At 42.3% G+C, this 18,327-nt stretch overlaps 1 protein-coding gene across 27 annotated transcripts in view; it reads left to right on the top strand.

The window, feature by feature from the left end:
* Nucleotides 1-18,327, top strand: part of OBSCN (obscurin, cytoskeletal calmodulin and titin-interacting RhoGEF) — a 194,343-nt gene that overhangs the window by 157,495 nt on the left and 18,521 nt on the right. For 25 of the 27 annotated variants that reach the window (XM_030007899.1, XM_030007913.1, XM_030007905.1 and 22 more), the window contains 12 exons: nt 7,765-8,022; nt 10,439-10,562; nt 10,900-11,033; nt 11,367-11,479; nt 13,286-13,454; nt 13,955-14,036; nt 14,653-14,853; nt 15,417-15,477; nt 16,584-16,661; nt 16,809-16,981; nt 17,522-17,548; nt 18,079-18,231. In XM_030007899.1, coding sequence (XP_029863759.1) covers nt 7,765-8,022; nt 10,439-10,562; nt 10,900-11,033; nt 11,367-11,479; nt 13,286-13,454; nt 13,955-14,036; nt 14,653-14,853; nt 15,417-15,477; nt 16,584-16,661; nt 16,809-16,981; nt 17,522-17,548; nt 18,079-18,231 — 1,573 coding nt within the window. Of the gene's footprint in view, nt 1-1,317; nt 5,634-7,764; nt 8,023-10,438; nt 10,563-10,899; nt 11,034-11,366; nt 11,480-13,285; nt 13,455-13,954; nt 14,037-14,652; nt 14,854-15,416; nt 15,478-16,583; nt 16,662-16,808; nt 16,982-17,521; nt 17,549-18,078; nt 18,232-18,327 lie in introns of those variants that run through there. The other 2 variants (XM_030007922.1, XM_030007921.2) reach the window with 2 other exon arrangements.

The following is an 18,327-nucleotide window of genomic DNA, read 5'->3' as shown; positions in this document are numbered from 1 at the left end:
AAACCACAGCAGAGATGGCTGGAGAGCAGAGCTGGTGACTTTCAGCCCTATGTGGCTGTGACTAGAGGCTGGTGAGGAGAAAGAAATGAAAACACCCTTGTCTTGATTCGTAATCCCAGTTCAGGCCATTGTCTTTACCCTTCAGTGAATTCTTTTTTTTATCCCATTGCTTGGATGTAGGAACAGAATCTCGACACACAAACAAAATCAGCTTTGCCTGTCAGTTCCACCGAACCAGCTACCTCCACTGTAGATCATTAGCTTCCTTGCAAAGCAAACACTGCCTTTACCTTCAAGTTTTTTCCATGTAAGAAATGCCACTGAAAACTCTGCAGGAAATACTGCATGTTAAATATACAAATTAAGAGCACTGAAGTCTGGGTTTAGGTGTTCCTGTCCCCAGATTTTAAAGCTATTAGATCCACTTTCATCTGTAGCGCATTTAAAGTTGAAGTTTATACCGGCATCGTAGCAGTAGATTGTTTTGACACAAGCTGCGTATTTATACAGGGATGCTAAGAAGTCCCAACTGCTTTGAATATGTCAAAAATTGTAGACTGGTTTGGTACTCCTATGTCAACTGGTGGTAGTAGGATCAGGCTGTGTCTGCAATAATGATATTATGAAGAGTAAAAATAAGTACATTTTGGTATAGATGGCTTGTGCAGGAAATGTTCTCACTTTCTCTTCCTGGTCTCCAAATGCTTAATGCCCTTTTAATGTAACTGTTCTGCATGTGAAAATGCAGATCTCTGGTCTCAAAAGAGTCTTCAATAAACAAAATAGAGATATGTTCCATTTATTTCAAAAGAGGAACCTGCTGTCCCTGCTGTAGTAAAGGGCATTTTGCCATTGAGTTTGATGAAGCCAGGATTCTAGCCAAGGATACTCAGGAAAAGGTTAAACTCCTTGAGTGTTTAAAATCTTTGGGTGAAACTGCTATATGGGTCCAAAGTAGCATAGTAGGTGGTCAACACAAGGACATGAAATATAGCAGCAGCCAGAAGAACATTTCTCAGCTGGATATACGTGGTTTGCGTTCATGCACTCAAGGAGGTTAATGGAGCTAGGGTCCACCTGGGGGAAAGGGCACTGAGGTTTTCCCTGGATCAGAAAGTAAGTGGAGATGGGCATGTGGGTGTGTGCGTTGCGTGTGTATCCCTTCCAAAATGACACGCTTCACCAAAAGCTGGAGTGCTCACAAAACTAACCCCACTGTAGTGCCTTGACCAACAATGGCATGTGTGCTGATGGAGTGTGGCTCCCCGAAAAGTCTCGTCTTCCTTCCAACTCCATTCCAACCCTTTCTGTCATCAGAGAGGAAACAATAACCACTGTGGTGAAGAGCCCAAGACAAAGGGGAAGGGTTTCTCCTGCACGTTCTTCTTCAGGTCATTCGCCTTCCCGCTCCCCGAGAGCGGAGCCAATTCCGGAGCCAGTTTATGTTTCAAAGATCAGGCAGCCTGTCCACAGACATGAGCAGGAGACAACACCGAAGTCTGCTGTTCCCATGCTTTTTGTCACAGAACCAGAGGACAGGCAAGGAGCAGCAGCTAGAGATGTCATCACAGAGACCAAGGTGGAAGAGAAAAAGCCCAAGTGGGTTGAAGTGGAAGAAATTATTGAATTCAAGGTGAAAAAATCACCAAAACCTGCAAGGAAAAGAGGCTCTTCCCCAGCAAAACAAGAAAAAGATGACTCAGGGGTGTTAACGTTCACTTTTCCCAGCTCAAGGCCTAGGCGTTCCCCAGAAGATGATCCGAACACAAACAACTCCAACAATAAATTGGTGGAACAGTCAAAATCTTTGCCTAATGACAGTCTCTCTGAAGCCGACATCCAGCCCCTGGTGTATGCAGCCGAGGAGGAAGGACCTCAAGCCAGCAGCGAGGACAGAAGCTCCCCGTGTGAGTCCGAACAGCTAGGAAATAGTTCCTTTATGGATTATGGAACCGAAGGAAAGAGCTTCCCCCAGGAAACAAGTGCTCGCTATGGGTCGGACGCTGCTTCCCCGCTGCTTGCCTGTGGGGGTGAGCCTTTGGTCTTCAGTTTTGAGACGGCTGCTGCAGACCAGCATGAACTTCTGTTCTCACCAGCGAGTCCAGAGGTTAAGGAAGAGGTAGATGAATTAGACATATCTTGGCCTATTGAAGAGGGGGTGCCCGAAGTAATGCAAGAAGTCCTTCCAGAAGAGGATAATGTCATTATAGTTGATGAACCAGAGGAACTACAGACAGACGACATTAGCACCCGGGACCGCAAAATCTTAACCCACAATGGCAAAGTATTAACTCTGGAGGACCTTGAAGATTATGTTCCCGAAGAAGGTGAGACCTATGGGTGTGACGACCAGAACCGTAGGGCAGAGAAACCCTGCGAGATCTCTGTGCTCCAGACTGAGATTAACGAGCCAACGATTGGGAAGCCAGTGCTGCTGAATCTGGTGAGACCTGTGGTGTCCAAGCCCAGGCAAAGATTTTTCAGCCAGTTTGAGGAGCACATTCCCGGGGGCATGTTCATGACAGCATCTAGAGTAACCGGCGTGCAGTCTGTAGGCCCCTCAAACATCTCTTTCCACGTGACGCCTGGAGTGCATGCAGCAACAGCGGCAGCTTCTCCTGGTCCCTCCTTCACAGTGAAACCATCTTTCTGCACCGAAGTCCAGCTCTCGGCAGACAACGGACAGTCAAGCTTTAAAACTGAAGTTTCCACAAGAACCCTCAGCTATGGAACTGTTGGCGAGCCTGTTACCTTGCACATCAGCACAGAAGACCTCTCCGAAAGCTGAGCAGATGCAAGCATAATTTTCAACTCAAAAGAAAGCAGTGTTTTAGAAAAAACTAATCAAAATTGTTGTAGGTGAGGGGAATTGGTGGCAAAGATTACAAGGTAACATGTACGAGTGAATACCTTTGAGGAAAATATATTTAAATACAGTATGTCGAGCTTTTCCAGTCTTAAAGGGAACATGTCTCTCAGAACAGTTTGTAATTTTAAAAGCTTTGATCGAGGTGAACATATATCATTCCATAGCAGAGCAGTGATGGTAGGTTTAGGAAAAGCCTGATTCTCCTGCCTATGACAGAAATATAAACAAATAAGTGCATTTTTGTCCATGAACTTAAATTATTTCAAGTGCCAATTTGTACATTATGGTATGGCAAGAAGGTGAAAGTATCTAAGCTTTTCAGCATCCTTCAGCAGCCCAGGATAGAAGGACTGTTTCCAGCTAAAGCGATCTCCTGTCACTGTGTGTGCCTGAAGGTCATGAAGCTTCACACCGCTTTGACTCTGCTGTACACTTTCGACACCAATTAGCTCTATCAAAATTTCTTCATAAACCTTTCAACATGCACAGTCTGGTTACATTATTTTAAACTTCTGCCACAGAATGAAACATATAGAAAATATTGCATTTACTAGGGAAGCAAAGGGCTGCTCAGACCTTTTGGCTGAAATCCTAATTTGACTAAAGTCAATGGTGAAAGTCCCACTGACTTGAGGAAGCAAGGATTTCATTGTTCTCTTCTGCTTTAAGTAAAAAAAGGCCATCTTTTTTGACTGCTATTTTCAAGTCCACTTGCTAGCTGTCTAAAGATGTAGGTTTCATCATTCTGCATTCTAGTGCAGTGGATTTATAAACCATATCTTTTAAAATACAAATTTACTTACCATGCACCAAAAGATTAAAGTGCTGCACAAAATTACTTCTACATCTATAATCAAACACTAATACATAAAAAGAACCACAAATGTGATCTTTGTCAATAAATGTTACTGGAAGAATACTTGGTCTCCTGTACATGCCAGTGGTGAAATGTTACTGTTAACAGATTGATGGATAATGTCTCCTCTATGGGCTAAGAGGAATTCACCACTGAGCTACAGCAAAGTAGCAGGAGCACAAAGACAGTTTTTTAAAAAAAAAAAAAAAAATAGAGAAAAGAGATCTTTACCATAAATGCCTAGTTGAAAAATACATCTGTTCAAAATGTATTGGGTTGCTTGGAAGCACTGCCAGTTGCAATCGCATCGTATTACTGTAACCACGTAGGTTTCTCTGGAGCTTTGCAGCGGGAACGCTGATTGAGGGGAAGGCTAAGATGGACTGAGCATGGCCCATTCCTGTTGGCTTCACCAAAAATGGATGTTGCACAGACCTTCAACAAGTTGCTCACAGGCCCAAATACTGGTCCCAGTTGAAGTCAGCTGGAGTTTGTCATTGATCTCAGCAGGACCAAGCACTGGCCCTCTCTACTTGACAGAGATATGGGGTGAAAGCTCCCAATACCTTGTCCCAGCTGAGTTGTGTAGAAGTGTTGCAATAGAAAATATTTTCATTTAGATGGTGTAGAGAAACCAGAAATGCTCAGACACAGCTGAATTTCTAACTAGCACGAAGAGAGAGGATTGAGTGAGTTTCTGCCTTGGAAATGTATGTGTGATGTTGTCTCAGTGTTTCCCAGTTAGGTAATATTGTGAAGCTTGTTCTGGAGTCCTCCGGGCAATATTCCCAGTAAGAGGGACTGAATTCACAGAAAGTGCTTGTAGAAAAGAATACTTTTTTTTTTTTTTCTGTCTGTGGCCGCACCTTGATCATGTGCTGACTAAAATGAACATATTGATTTCACAGCCTTTTACTTTCAATATCCAAACAGGTTGTTATGTGTAATATCATGTGCACTACCCTCATGATATAGGATGCTTTTCCAGTGATTACATGTGGTGAAAGAAATCAAGCCTCTTTTATGTTACTCTCCCGTTTTTTATAACATCTCCTTGGTTTATACTGTTTGTTTTATAATTAAGCAATACAATGGATATATATTAGTGCTTTTTTCATATATTGCACTGTACGTTGGAAAGTAACAGACATACAACAGGGATATACTTCCGAAACGAAAAATATTTCTTTCGTATTGGGCCTGATTCTGATCTCAGTTATTCCAGTATCAGTCTAGAAGAATTCCACAGAAGGAAGTGGATTTGATTCAGATTTACAAAGATACTGCTGAGAAAAGAATTTGCCCTACGATAGTCTTCAAAAATATAATATTCATCCAAAAGATAATAAAGATGTGTAAAGGAATGCAGAGGTTTCCTCCTGTTGTGGATGATGCTCAGGTTTTTCTAAAGAAGCTAAAAGGTTGCAGTTCAGATGGTTGTGGAAGAAATAAATATACTTTGATTCATTAGCTCAAAGCAATTAACATCTGTTTACATTTTCTTTGAAATTTATGCAAAAGAGAAATCAACTGAAAGGAATTTTTAAAATCCTATGCAGGACTCTGTTCAAAAGGTGGAAGGTTTATGAAAAGTTCATTACATATACTTTCAAAATATTTTCCTAGAGGCTAAAAATTATGCTTGTAAGTGATTAAACTATGTAGATAACTAATGAGGCGTGTGGGGGTTTATTTCATGTAGATGAAAACATTCAGCTGTATTAAAAATTTTAATACAAAGAATGTTTTACTAAAATTCCTGCAGGTAAATGGGTATTAATAAAGTGGAAACTTCAGTTTGCTTGAGGTACAAAAAGAAAAAAAACACACAAAAAAAAATCAAATGCAAGATATGCTGTTAGATGCTGAGTTTATATCAATAAATGTCTTGCATCAGCTGTCATTGAACTCACTGGGTTTCTGTGTTGTTCTCTGTTCACGGCACTTGATAGTCCATCAGCTCATCCATTTCTCCAAAGGAGCTGGGTTGCAACCCAAGAATGTTAACGCAGTTGGGCTCGGGCTCCTCTTTTTATGGACGGTTTCAGAAGTGTTGAAGTGAAAGAGCCTGTTTTTAGGGATACTTCCAACTCAGATCTATGAGTCAATAATTTTGAATGACACTCGTCTTCTTGGGTCCTTCTCTGAGGCTGAATTGGAACTTCAAAATATGTGTCAGTCTTGTGTTCCTGGTTATTGGCTGAAGGAGATGTGGGGCAGAAAGATTCATGGTTGAGATTTTAGAATTGGGAAAAGGGCTGTCCCTCACAGTTGTGTCATCACTGCGGCGTTAATTTGATGTACCTCAGCTAATATTAAAGTTCCTCAGCTTGAATCATAGTGTGTAAACATCCCTAAACAGGGAGGAAAGTGGTGGTATTAGCAGCATGGGGGAGACCTGTGGTTCTATATAACCTGTATATATATACCTGTGAATATATTTTCTCATTGAGAGATATTAAGAGTGTTTCATGCCTTTCCAAACAGTTCACTTGTTGGCAGCTGCCCAGCTCATAGGACAGCACAAGCTGGCAGCAATTGCAATAGGAACGCCAGGGAATCAAAATATTTATCTAGGAAAATATTTAAAGATCTTCCACCCAGCCCAGTGCTGATGAACACTGATGGTCAGTCTGGGACATCGTGTGAGCAAAACTTGCTTTTTCCACCAACAGATCCAGAACTGAAATATTTCAAAACCACCATGCTCATGGGGAGGCCATTGAAAACAAAAATCAAGTGAGAATTCTTCAAAGGGGCTGATCCAAACACAGCCTTCAACTTTACCTGCTCAGGTCTATCATGGGAATTTACTTTCTTAAGGCTGGGAAAGGAGCAGAATCAAAACCGATTCAGGACATGCTCCTGTGTCAATGACATTAAACAAGTCAGAGCCATCTGTGTGCAAGTGCCCTTATTTTTTTCTTGAATCACATGATGATTTGAGTTTGTGCTCTTGCTTGGCAAGCAATCCCATCATGCACATGATGAATTGTCTTAATCTGACAAGCATTTTTTCTGTCGTCGTGGTTGCTTGATAGTTTCCCTAGATATCATCCGTCCCTTCGTTGTGCCTCTTCAAGATTTGTAGAAGGTGTATTGGGCAGGAGATGGGATGAGATGAGCTCCTGAGGTCCTATGATGCCATCCTAGCCTAGCTTCTTCTAACCAGTGCTGACTGGTGCTGAGACCATGGGATTGGTCTCCTGGGTGGCCATTCTGCAAAGATATATGCTTGAAAATCCATTTTTCTGTGTGGAAAACTTTTGCCTTCTCTCTGCCTTCAAGACCATGAGTTTCTTGAGACAGGAGTTACATCTCCCTCCGTGTAATGCTTCCTTACATGCAACTGCTGTGCATTACTGTACAGACCTGGTGACTTTGCTATAGAGTAACTTGCAAAGGCATAGTCCAGTACAAATTTAAAAGTCTCAGGTACCTTCCAGTGCAAAGCCCAGCAAAAATATTCAGATATTGTAAAGCAGGACAAATACGTTACTCTAGAGCAAGCAGTAGCTTCTCTGCCATCCTCTCAGACTTACAGGCTCATGAAGCAGAAGAGCCCTCTCTTCTTTCCCCTGCCCTTCTCCAGAGTCACCGATGAGGCTGGTACCTGCTCGCTCCTTCTCCTTCCCTATGAAAATAACGTCCTCCTTGCACATAGGGTCTGTATCAATGCAATGGGTCGCCGCTGGGTTCATTTCATTGATCTTAATAAAGGTATTTTTGACAGACCAGACGACATAGGGTTGAGTTGGGAGATGGATCCTTTGTTCCGCTGTCTGAGGAGAGGCCGTGTGTGTGTGCAGTGTGGCACAGTGTCTTCAACCTGGTGAGATACGTCTTCCTGAAGCGTGTTGTCCCAACCTTCTTATTTTAAGTCTTAGCTACATTCCCTCTTGCTGGAATAAGCATTTCTGCAGGAGCTCTCTGCTCTAGGAGGTGAAAAAGGTACAATTGCAAATATTTCCGTGGGTTGGATGATGCTGCTATTTTCTTTTTACCCTGAAGAGAGAAAAGCTGTTCTTCTTGTCTATAGGAATGACTTCCCCACAGTCAGTGGTGGAGACTTCCGTCCAGGCCTCGCTTCAGCGTGCCGATAAGGAGATCAAGACAGCTCTGAAGAAACTCGTGGACTCGGCATCACTGCTGGTGACTCTTCCCCCGGGCATGCGAGGAGAAGCCGGTGGCCTTGGCCTTCCTGGGTCCATTCCTTCAGACCACTCAGAAACAGCAGCTGGGCCCTCTGTGCTTGTTCACGAAGCCAGTACCCAAACCCAGACTGCTGGAGGGCACGGTATGTTTGGCATGAATCTGGAAAACGTCCTGTGAGAGTCAGGAGAGACAAAAATATTGAACACGCCAATAATGATATTTTCCCCTCATTTTTCTATTTCATTTTGGTTTGCGCAGTTGAAGATTAAGAGAGGACATTCAGACCCAAAGAAACATGGGGCTGTGGGGTGGGGTTAGGTTGGACACAAGTTTGGGGCAGATCTTTCTGGAAACAGGAGGTGTTTGAAAACTGTGTCTGAAGTAGTTTAGTTCATTACCTGCCCAAAATGAAGGGATAGGGGATTTTTTTCCACCTTTGGGCTTTTGACCCTGGGCTTGCTTCAAGTTTTTGCTGGGAGAAGGAGGGGTGGGATCCCTCCTTTATATTTATAGAGGTCATTTGGGTTTTTATTCGGTGGGGTGGATAAGGGAGGTTGTTTTTCTTTTATTGTTTCCCATAAACAAGCTGGAAATGAGCTTAACACCCCTGCTTCAACTGTCCGAGACTTTCTAGGATGTTGAGTGCATCAAGTTCCCTGCATTTCACTGGCCCTGGAGCCTTGATAGACTCCTTAGCAGCTTCCGTGTGATTAAAACCAATGACGTGTGTGTTTGTGTCTTGCCAGGAGAACAACTCTTTCGTCTTTGCATTGTTTTTTAAAAAAACATGAATAAGCGGCAACCCTTCCACTCTTCCTACTGGTTCTGCCATAGCAACTTGTCTAAGCTGTCTCTTTGTCAAGTCAGAGTAGCTGTCCTCCACCAACGTTAACTTAAAAGGACAATGTCAAGTAGCCATCAGCCCTCAAACTCCAGATGCTGTATAAAAAAAAAGATATTCTTGTCTAAAACTTAACAAGGATAGAAGCAGTTCATGGAATCAGACCCAAAATAACTGCATAAAAAAATGACAGGCCTTTAAAACCTTTTTTCCTTTCTGGTAGGAAATCATCTGTGAAAATAATACTCTGGTGAAGCGGGATGACTCAAAAATCATGAATAAAATGTCATAACTACAGAGATAATAGAATAGTGAATGAGATGGTTTTCCAGTCCTTTCATCTGAGAAAACTAAATGTGTTATTAATACGAGGAATTATTTCAAAAAGATGGAGACTTGACAACTGTCCCTATGATCACATGCTTTGAATAAAAACAAGGCAAATATTTCAATAGTGCTGGCAACAGGAAAGCACAATCCCACCAACCTGGGACCTCTGACCCTGCCAGTAATGCCTAGAATAACCATGTTTTCCACCCCAATAGAGGTGTTTTATGTGATTTCTAGAAACTGTTGCGCTTTTCCAAAACCAGCCAGTACCAAACATCCCTAGAGTGCTCCCCAAAAGGGCCCTTCCTGATGGGGAGAAGACTCCTCTTGATTTAACCTTTTCTCCTCAGATGAAAAAGGAGATGATGCGCTTTATCCTATGGGGTAACTCTAATGGTCAATATCAAAAGACAATCAGGTACATTTGGAATGGAAGATCAAAGTAATTTTTGAAGATATATCTGATAAAATAATTAATAATAAAAGAAGAGCAATACCTGAACTGCCATCAAGCTGCACCATCTTTTTGTGTCCTTGTTCCTATAAGCCCCAGATGCCAAACCTTGTTCTGGTGTAACTTAGAGTTGTACGAGGACGTTTTCAAAGAACCCGGTGGAGGTGCACCAATGCTGACGTTACAACATCACCAGGTTCTCCGTATTAGCATACCTCCATATTATCTTTATATTACTTGTACCCCCAGCCAGGGCCTGCCTTGACCACCAGTTTTACATTGAGGTAAGCTTACTCATTTCACTGATGCTGTCTGTGATTGCACCAGTAAGTCAAGAACTGTTCTCGTAACGCAAAGTTTAATCGAAGCATTCATGTGTACGAAGCTGACGCTGGGCATCCCTGGAGGTATTTGTAAGATGTGTAGACATGGAGCTTAGGGACATGGTTTAGTGGTGGACTTCGTAGTGTTAGGTGAACGGTTGGACTCGATGATCTTAAGGGTCTTTTCCCACCTAAATGATTCTATGACTCTATGATTTCATCATAGCCATGAGCTGGAACTCAAACACAGTTAAATTATCTCCTATAAAGGATGTATTGAACTCATGCTATCCTTCCAGTCATCCTATTTCTTCCTGTCACTACTGACTACCTATCCTATTTTTGTCTGTGTGTGTTTCCTTACAGAAAAGTTAGTTTTGCCCAGTCAGCAATGTGCCACCGTTCAGTCTCTCTGATGTTATTCAAGCTCTTTGCTTCATGTGGTCTTCTCAAAAGGCCTGATTTCTCCTCTTAGTGATTGCACTCAACTGAGGTCAGATGGACTTGGTTCTGACACAAGGCAGACTAGAGATGGCTCCAAAGGTTTGCTCTGGGTTTCAGGTGTGCCATCATAGGTGACGTGTCTAACTTGCCCTATTTCTGCTGCCAGACAAAGCACAAAGGCAGGTTCCAGACGAAGAACCAAGCGTGCCAAAGCCCAGCCCTGGTCCTTCCTCTGAAGAGACAGCTGCTGGAGATGACAGCACTCAGGAGCGCACTGTTCCTATTACCAGGTAAACACCCATCTCTATATACAGATTTCTGAATGTGGCAGACTTTGTTGCAAGAAAAGCAAGTCCTCTGTGGTGGAGGAAGCAGGTGGTGACTTGAACTAATTCTTGTAGTTTGTTAGTATTTTTGGAATCCTGTTCACACACGCATTGTGCAAGAAGGATAGCAAAGGTTGGAGAGAAATTAATTCTCCCAAAACAAAATCCTTCCCATATTAATTTTAAGTAAATAGTTATTTATCTGGTGGTTAAACACCCAGATAAATGGCAGGGTATAATCCTGTATCTCTGTAGTTGTATGTGACTATGTAACGGTCTTTTCTCTTGGGCTTCATGAAAGAACATCACCAGCCGCAGGGGCAGGAGACTGGTACAGAAGAGAAGGAGATGTGCTCTGGGATGTACACAGTGAAGTTTACATTGAGACCACGGAAAGAACTTGTGTGTATAAGACTGAGGAGAAGACCCCAACAAGTAAGTAAAAGAACCTTGTTTCCCTTTCCCACATCCCATGATTATCATTGTCTTCTCTTTTGGTAATAAATCCTGGTGACTGTTTCTTTAAATATTTCCATTTCTTGAGCAGTAACTGTTTATTAAACAAAAAGTAATGGATAACCATGAAGATAAGAAGCCTAAAAGTAATGCTAGTATAAAGAAACCCAAATATATTGCTGTGGTATCTCTTGATTTGACATTAAGCTAATGTTGTATCCTAAATGGCCAGTGCTATAAATCCCATTTGAGTAACTCACTATGAATAAAGTTATGGTATTGTGCATGCAGCAAACCCTTGTGTCTCACCAGGTCCTCCCTATATGCAAGTGACAATAGAGGATGTGCAGGTGAATTCTGGGGAGCGTGCCAAATTTCAGGCAGTCATTGAAGGAACCCCTCAGCCAACCGTTTTGTGGTTTAAGGTAAGTGCAGCCTTTTCTCTGGCTGGGAGTGAAGACCACAGAAAGGACTGTAGTACAGTACTTCTGCGGGGAATTTCTTTTGCTCTTTCATCCCACATCTCTTACACTGATTCTGGGTCATATCTATAGGCTTTGTTAAACCAGCTGCAGTTCTTGCTGGACCCACCAACCACGCATCTCACCCTGTGTTGTCTCCAGTGTCAATGTGGCTCCTTTCACAGGCACCAAGATGGTTTTGGGGACCAAGATGGGCAGCAAGGGAGATTGGTTCCTGCCTGAGAGCCACCCAGATGTGTGCTGTAGTTTTGGGGTAGGGGATGGGGTTAAGAGTGGTTTATTCCAATTGTCAATGTGACTTCCAGGCTCTGTATCTTCTCTGCAGCTAATTGGTAAAATGAGTGTGACCAAGGGCAATGAATACCCCATAGAAAGGAAGGAGAAAAAATTTATTATTCCTCAGAATATTGTCGTGCCCCTGAATTAAGCCAGTGTTGTTCTATAATGATTGTCTGTCCAACTAAGTATTTTGTACACACGAGTTTTATTCCTTTTTTTTTTTTTTTCCTGTATGGGAAGTGCAAGGATGACAAAATAACCTTAAAAAACAAGTAAAAATGCAAAGAACCCCCTCCCACGCGCGCACACACATGCACGTGCGCACACCTGAACACCTTGAAAAGAATAAGAACAAGGCAAGAATATATGACACACCCTGTTAATATTCTTGCAATCTCTGACATATTCAGCTCAGGGTAATTGCAAGCTAGCTAAACATTTACCTATTCACTAACCCTCAGTAAACATCTCCACGTGCTTCTCTAGTCTCCTCTTCCATCCATGCAAACATCTTGCATGTACAGTGTCCTTTGCCAAGGAGTTCAACGCAATGACAGTATGCTGCCTGAAGTGCCACCTCTTTTTGGCTGTTCTGTACATATTTACCACAAGCTATTCATAATCCTGTACAGCTCTATCATGCGTATTGCTAGATCCTCCCTTCCAGGCTGAAGAGCCCCAACTTGCTGTGTTAATCCTCATCTGGAAGCTGTTACAGAAAGAACATCGCTGCAACCATAGTACCACACCCTGGGCAAACCAAGGATTTATAAGATGATGCATTCTGTCTTATTCTAATAATTTCTAACATCTGGTACTTTTTGACCACCACCAAGCACTAAGCTGGTGCTGCCATGGAGTGACCTACTGTAACTCAAAGTTTTGCTCCAGTGTAAGAAGGAACAGCTCAGAGACCATTTCATTTGGGGAATAGGGTTGCATCACTTCACATTTGTTGTATTATATACATTTATCTGGCATTTTACTGCCCAGACAGGTGGTCTCATAAGGTCCTTTTGCAAATCTTCATAATCTGCTCTCTGTGTCACACACACTCCCTCCTGTCCCTTTTTTTCTTAGCATTTATGAATATATTAAGCAGCACAAGTGCCAGCACAAGCTGGAAACCAGGCGGGAGCAAAGCAGCTGATCCTCGTGCTCCCTGGGCTGACTGCTCAGGCATGGTGTGCTGGGAGAGTTGAAGAATAAACCGACCGAGGCCTGGTGATCCCTCCCAAGCCTGTATTCCTACGAATGGGTTATGAAACAAAAATATTATTGGGTAACGTGGAAGCAGAGAAACAATTAGACATGGGGGACTTCTTCAGCCTGCATTGTGTTAGTGAGATTTGCTAGCCTTAAATGGTCTGTGTTGTAGCTCTGCTCCCGTATCTTGTTTCTTGAAGAGAAGAAACATCGGTTTCCATCTTGGTTTTTTTCCAGTGCCAAAATGTAATTTCATTCTTTCAGGGCACTTCCTTGCTGACAGACAGCAACAGGCTCCATCAAGGGAAGGAAGGAACGACATATTTCTTAGTCGTGGACAATGCTGTCTCAGAAGATGGTGGTGTTTATACCTGTGTTGCCAAAAACGCAGGAGGGGAGGTTTTGTGCAAAGCAGAGCTGATTGTACATGAAGGTAATGTCATTCTTTCAGCTGCAGCAGTCGCTTCCATAGCCATTGCAATATGTACTCTGTTGCAGTCATCTTCTGGTACCCATGTGGTTTATGCTCTGTATTCCTGCGTAATATTTGTATAGCACCAGTATGGCAGGATCCAGTTTAAGAGCAAATGATCTAATGACCTACACATATATATACAAATGTGATTTTTTTTTCCTCTGCTTCAGACTACATGGCAAACTGATACAATAGGCCACAGAAATAAGCAGGGCCATCTCTCTGGTGGTGTTCTGCTCTTTAGCCTGGCTCTTCTGATTTATGTCAGGTGAAGATGCAGCCCCAAAGTTCATATTGACAGGTTTTTGTCATCAAACAGCTCCACTTAATTCTGTGCAGAAGTTTAGTGGACACCTGTCATTTTTCCTGCCTTAAATTGTCCTGTAATAACTTTGCATGCTATAAGCAAGGCATTGTTGTCTGAATATTAACACTTATCTTTTCCTTCATTTTCAAAGCTAAGAAAGACCAAGCAGCAAAGAAAGTGGCCACCAGGAGAAAGCTCCATTCCCTTTATGAGGTTAAGCAGGAGATTGGAAGGTAAATGAATTTTCCAACTCTATAGCATCACTGCCAGAGAATAGCTAATTGCCCATCTGAGCTGCTGAGCATGTGTAACCAGAGGCAGAGGTGGACCTAGCTGTGGAAAAGTCTGAAAAGGTGAAAGTACTGGCAGAATTGGGAGGTCACCCCATTGCAGGTGTGCTGGAAACACTTTCCTGAGGTTTCTGACAGAGGATGGGAGAGTCCCTAGAATCCAAAGGTCCAGGTAGCTCCAACCAGAAAAAAAAAAACCCAGCCAGAGGCTGGCAGGATAGGTGCCCAGGTATGGCTTCTTGGCAATGTTAGCATCACAAGCCCACAGCGACGTATGCACAAGCACCATCTCCGTCCAAGAGCATCAGCCTTTGTCAGCACAAGGCTGTATCACTTGAAACGGCTTTTGCCTTGATGTGAACTCGTTGCTTAGTTTTGGAAACAGCCAGGAGAGGGCAACAGCACCTTACAGAGAGGAAAATGAGTTTTTCGTGTTGGAGAATTTAAGCCCGGAGCAGTGGGGAGCTGTCAAAGGGTGGGAGGTGGAAAGGTCTATACCTGCTGTGCAGAGGGCTTTGAACCAAGTCTGAGCAGGGCTTGTCCTTTGATTTTTACGCAGGGGCTGCTTCAGCTTTGTGAAACGAGTTGTACACAAAGGGAACAGAGTGTCTTGTGCTGCCAAATTCATACCTCTACGAAGCAAAACGAAGGCTCGAGCCCATCAAGAGAGGGATATTCTTGCCTCTCTGTCCCATGACAGAATTACCAGGCTCCTGGATCAGTTTGAAACACGGAAAACACTGATTTTGATTCTGGAGTTGTATCCTTTTCCGTGCTGCTTGTCTGAGGAGGCTGGGAAGTACTAGGTAGAGGTGATTTATTAAATAACTAAGCAATTAACCATTTTTAGGTTTTGCCTGCGACAAAAGGACACACACAATTTTTCTCTGCCCTGCAAGACAGCATAGCTCTGTGAGACCTTCACTGAAGTACTATGTTTCTGCTGTTTTAGGAAAAATCATGATACTTGTATATAAAAGTGTGAATGAGTTGTTAAGCACCAAAACTCTTTTCTGAAATGTTTGGAAGTGGAGTCCGTTTCCATGCGATCCAGTCTGGCTGAGCACCAGGAAAATGCAGTGCAGAGCAGAAAAGCCCATCGCCAGCAGGTAGATTTTAGCAGAAGCCATACCATGCTCCTCCTTGTAGGGAGCACAGGTTTAGAGCTGCCCGGATCTGCAAGAAGGACACTGCTGCGGTAGAGACTTTAATGAGTTACATGCAGATCACCTGGTGAATTCTGCTGTTAGCTGGATAGAGGTGGTTACAAAGTAAAAATGAGCATTTAACTGTAGTTCTGTTTTCCCTTAATGCTGTTGCCAGATGCTCCAGCGAAGAGCTCCTTGACCGTTTATTCAAGAAGAGTGTTGTCACTGAAGCAGAGGTAATCTTCCTTTCTCATTTCAAAGTCCAGAGTTGGTGGGTACCACCAGAGTACCTTCCAGCCGCATTTTCCTTTTTGAATATGAGGAATGTCTTTGAACCAGTAATAATCTGTCAAAACAGAATCAGCCTTTAAAATGTGTCCCCATCAGCTTCCATTACTAAGTTGAGTTTCTTCAGGGAATAACTAGCAACACCCAGTGGTTTTGACCACCAGCATTGCATTCAGCCTAATACAGATGATATTTGCTCTATTATCATCATTCCTTTGCTATCTGTCACCTGGAGCTCCTGTATCTTCACTTGCTTAATAACACTTTATCCCCTTGCAACCCTACTTCTATCCATTCCCTTTCAGTCTCCAAACCAAGAGCTGAAATTATGGTTTCTAAATGTTTTTTTGAGACCCTTGGTGCTCAAAGTTCAAAATGTTTCACATCTCCCATCTAGTAGCCAGGTGTCCCATATTTATTGGTAAAATTGATTTTTCTTAAAAATGCTCAGAGGGAAACATCATAGAATCATAGAATGGTTTGGGTTGGAAAGGACCTTTAAAGATAAAATGTCAGCTAACATGATAAAATGTCAAAGGTAGAGGATTTCCAAAGCTGAAGCTAGCTGTAAATATTCACTCCTTGTTCAGTCATAGTCAGATTGGATCTACATATGATCAAGAAAATAGGTTTACAACGTAGTTTTAGAATCTATTTGTGTTTTAAATGTGTTTGCCTGATTTACACCAAGCCAGAGTTCAGTTTGAGTTAGATAAGTTAGAGAGTTGATAAGGTTCATCAGACATGAGGATTTTTGTATCCCTTTTTTACATGTTTGTAGGGTTGGTTTTTTTTTAAATAAGGGCTTTTTCACATATAGAAGGCTCCAGCAGAGCAATGCGGCCACACACGAGGCACAGCTTCATTCCACAGGGTAATGGTTGGTTCACACCTTATTTCAACTGCATGACTAATAAAAGAACTTCATTCTAGTTATAAAAATATTTCTAGTTCAATCTTTCCCTCTCTCATATATTAAAAATGTTGGTGGAATCAGGGACTCTTATTTACTATTAATGTTTAATAATTATTTAATAATTGATTTAATTTTTAGGTCAAATTGTATATCAAGCAAATTTTGGAAGGAATCAAATATCTTCATGATAACAACATCCTTCATTTGGACATTAAGGTAATGCGCAATGGCAGGTCTAGCTTATCATAGCCTCTTGTTGGTCAGGTAATGGGCGTTCTTTATTTGAGTTATTCTTACTTACAATTGAAAATATTGCCTGCTTTCAAGAAAAGTTTCTCTGTCTGTCTTTATTTCATTCACTAGCCACTGAATATCCTCATGGTTTATCCGGAAAGGGAAGACCTTAAGCTCTGTGACTTCGGATTTGCTCAGAAGATCACGCCCTCTGAGCCTCAGTTCAGCAAATATGGGTCTCCGGAGTTCGTTGCCCCAGAAATTGTTTCTCAGTCACCAGTGTCAAAAGCAACTGATATCTGGTAACCTGTCATCTTTCTAAAAAGCTTTTGCCCTAGATGGCCTGCATTTCCATTTATTGTTAATAAGTAAACAGAGTAGTGATAATAACACAGGAAACTGAAAGTGAACAATGAGAATCCATAACCCATCAGGGCTTTTTAAAGCTCCTTCTGTCTATTTTGTTCAACCATAATTGAACTCTGACAGCTAATTAATGCAAAGGAGCATCTTAGAGAAGATGATCTTTATTAGAGGCAGCAACTAGGGAGGATGATCCTAAGGGGCTTTCTAGAAAAGGCAAACAAACTCCAAAAAAGTATTTTGAGTCTTCTCCTCTATCTGTGCTTTAAAAATGGAAGATTACTTGAGAACAATTATAAAAAATGTTGAAGGGAAAAGAACTGAAGGGTGAAAACAATAGCTTTTGGGAATTATTTTCCTTGGAAAGGTGAGGAGAAGAAGGTGCCAGGGTGTCTAGTGGCAGGAATAGGGGGTGCGGGCTTGAGAAGGATGGAGAAATAGTGACAAACACCTGACATTTGTATTCCCTCTCTCCTCAGGGCTGTTGGAGTCATCACGTATTTAAGGTAAATAAATCTTCTTGGAAAGACTAATTCAATATCCCTTTGTCAGTGAGAGCTCTCCAGTACCTTCAAGTGAGGGATCTGAGTGAAGCATTGAGTCCTTCTATAACGAGGGCTATTTATTTTGTGGTTTTCTCCTTTAGTCACTCTTTCCTGGTTGCCCAGGGCTTTGGTCGTTGTCCCTGCTTGAAGACCTGACAGCTGCTCTCCTCACAGTTAGCGATGAGAGCGGTGGATGAGGTTCAGTCTTCCCCTTGCCTCTTTTAGCCAACACCCTACTGGAGGTGTGCAAAATCAAACCCTTAATTCCTTATCTGTGAAACAGGGATAAGTAATTCCATTAAAAGCCATGTAATGTTGGGATGAAAGATGCTCCGTTAGTGGATGCAATGCTCACAAGCATTGCAAGTCCCACGCATGGAGTTTCTCGAGTGTTTTAAAGCCCCACGTAAGCATTTGTGCTTCTGTCATTTGAACAGCAAATAAAAGTCTAAATTCTGTCTCCTTTTATTTTATGGTGTTCAATAAATAAGCCTAACATGCAAGTCTCCATTTGCTGGGGAGAACGACAGAGGAACCCTTATAAATATCCAGAATGGGGAAATTTCATGGACCATCCCTGATTTTGTTCACTTGAGTGAAGATGCAAAGGACTTTATGAAAGGGATTCTACAGCAGGACCCCAAGTGAGTGCACTTTTGTGCTTCCTACAGCCAGCGTGCAAAGATGTTGGTGTCTCAGCAGGCAGATCTCAGCTCGTCAGAGCTGCAGTCGTTTTGAAA

Source organism: Aquila chrysaetos, chromosome 3, assembly GCF_900496995.4.
Source record: "Aquila chrysaetos chrysaetos chromosome 3, bAquChr1.4, whole genome shotgun sequence".
NCBI lineage: Eukaryota > Metazoa > Chordata > Aves > Accipitriformes > Accipitridae > Aquila > Aquila chrysaetos.
Note: the sequence above shows the minus strand (reverse complement) of the source record. Positions and strands in the feature narration are given on the sequence as shown.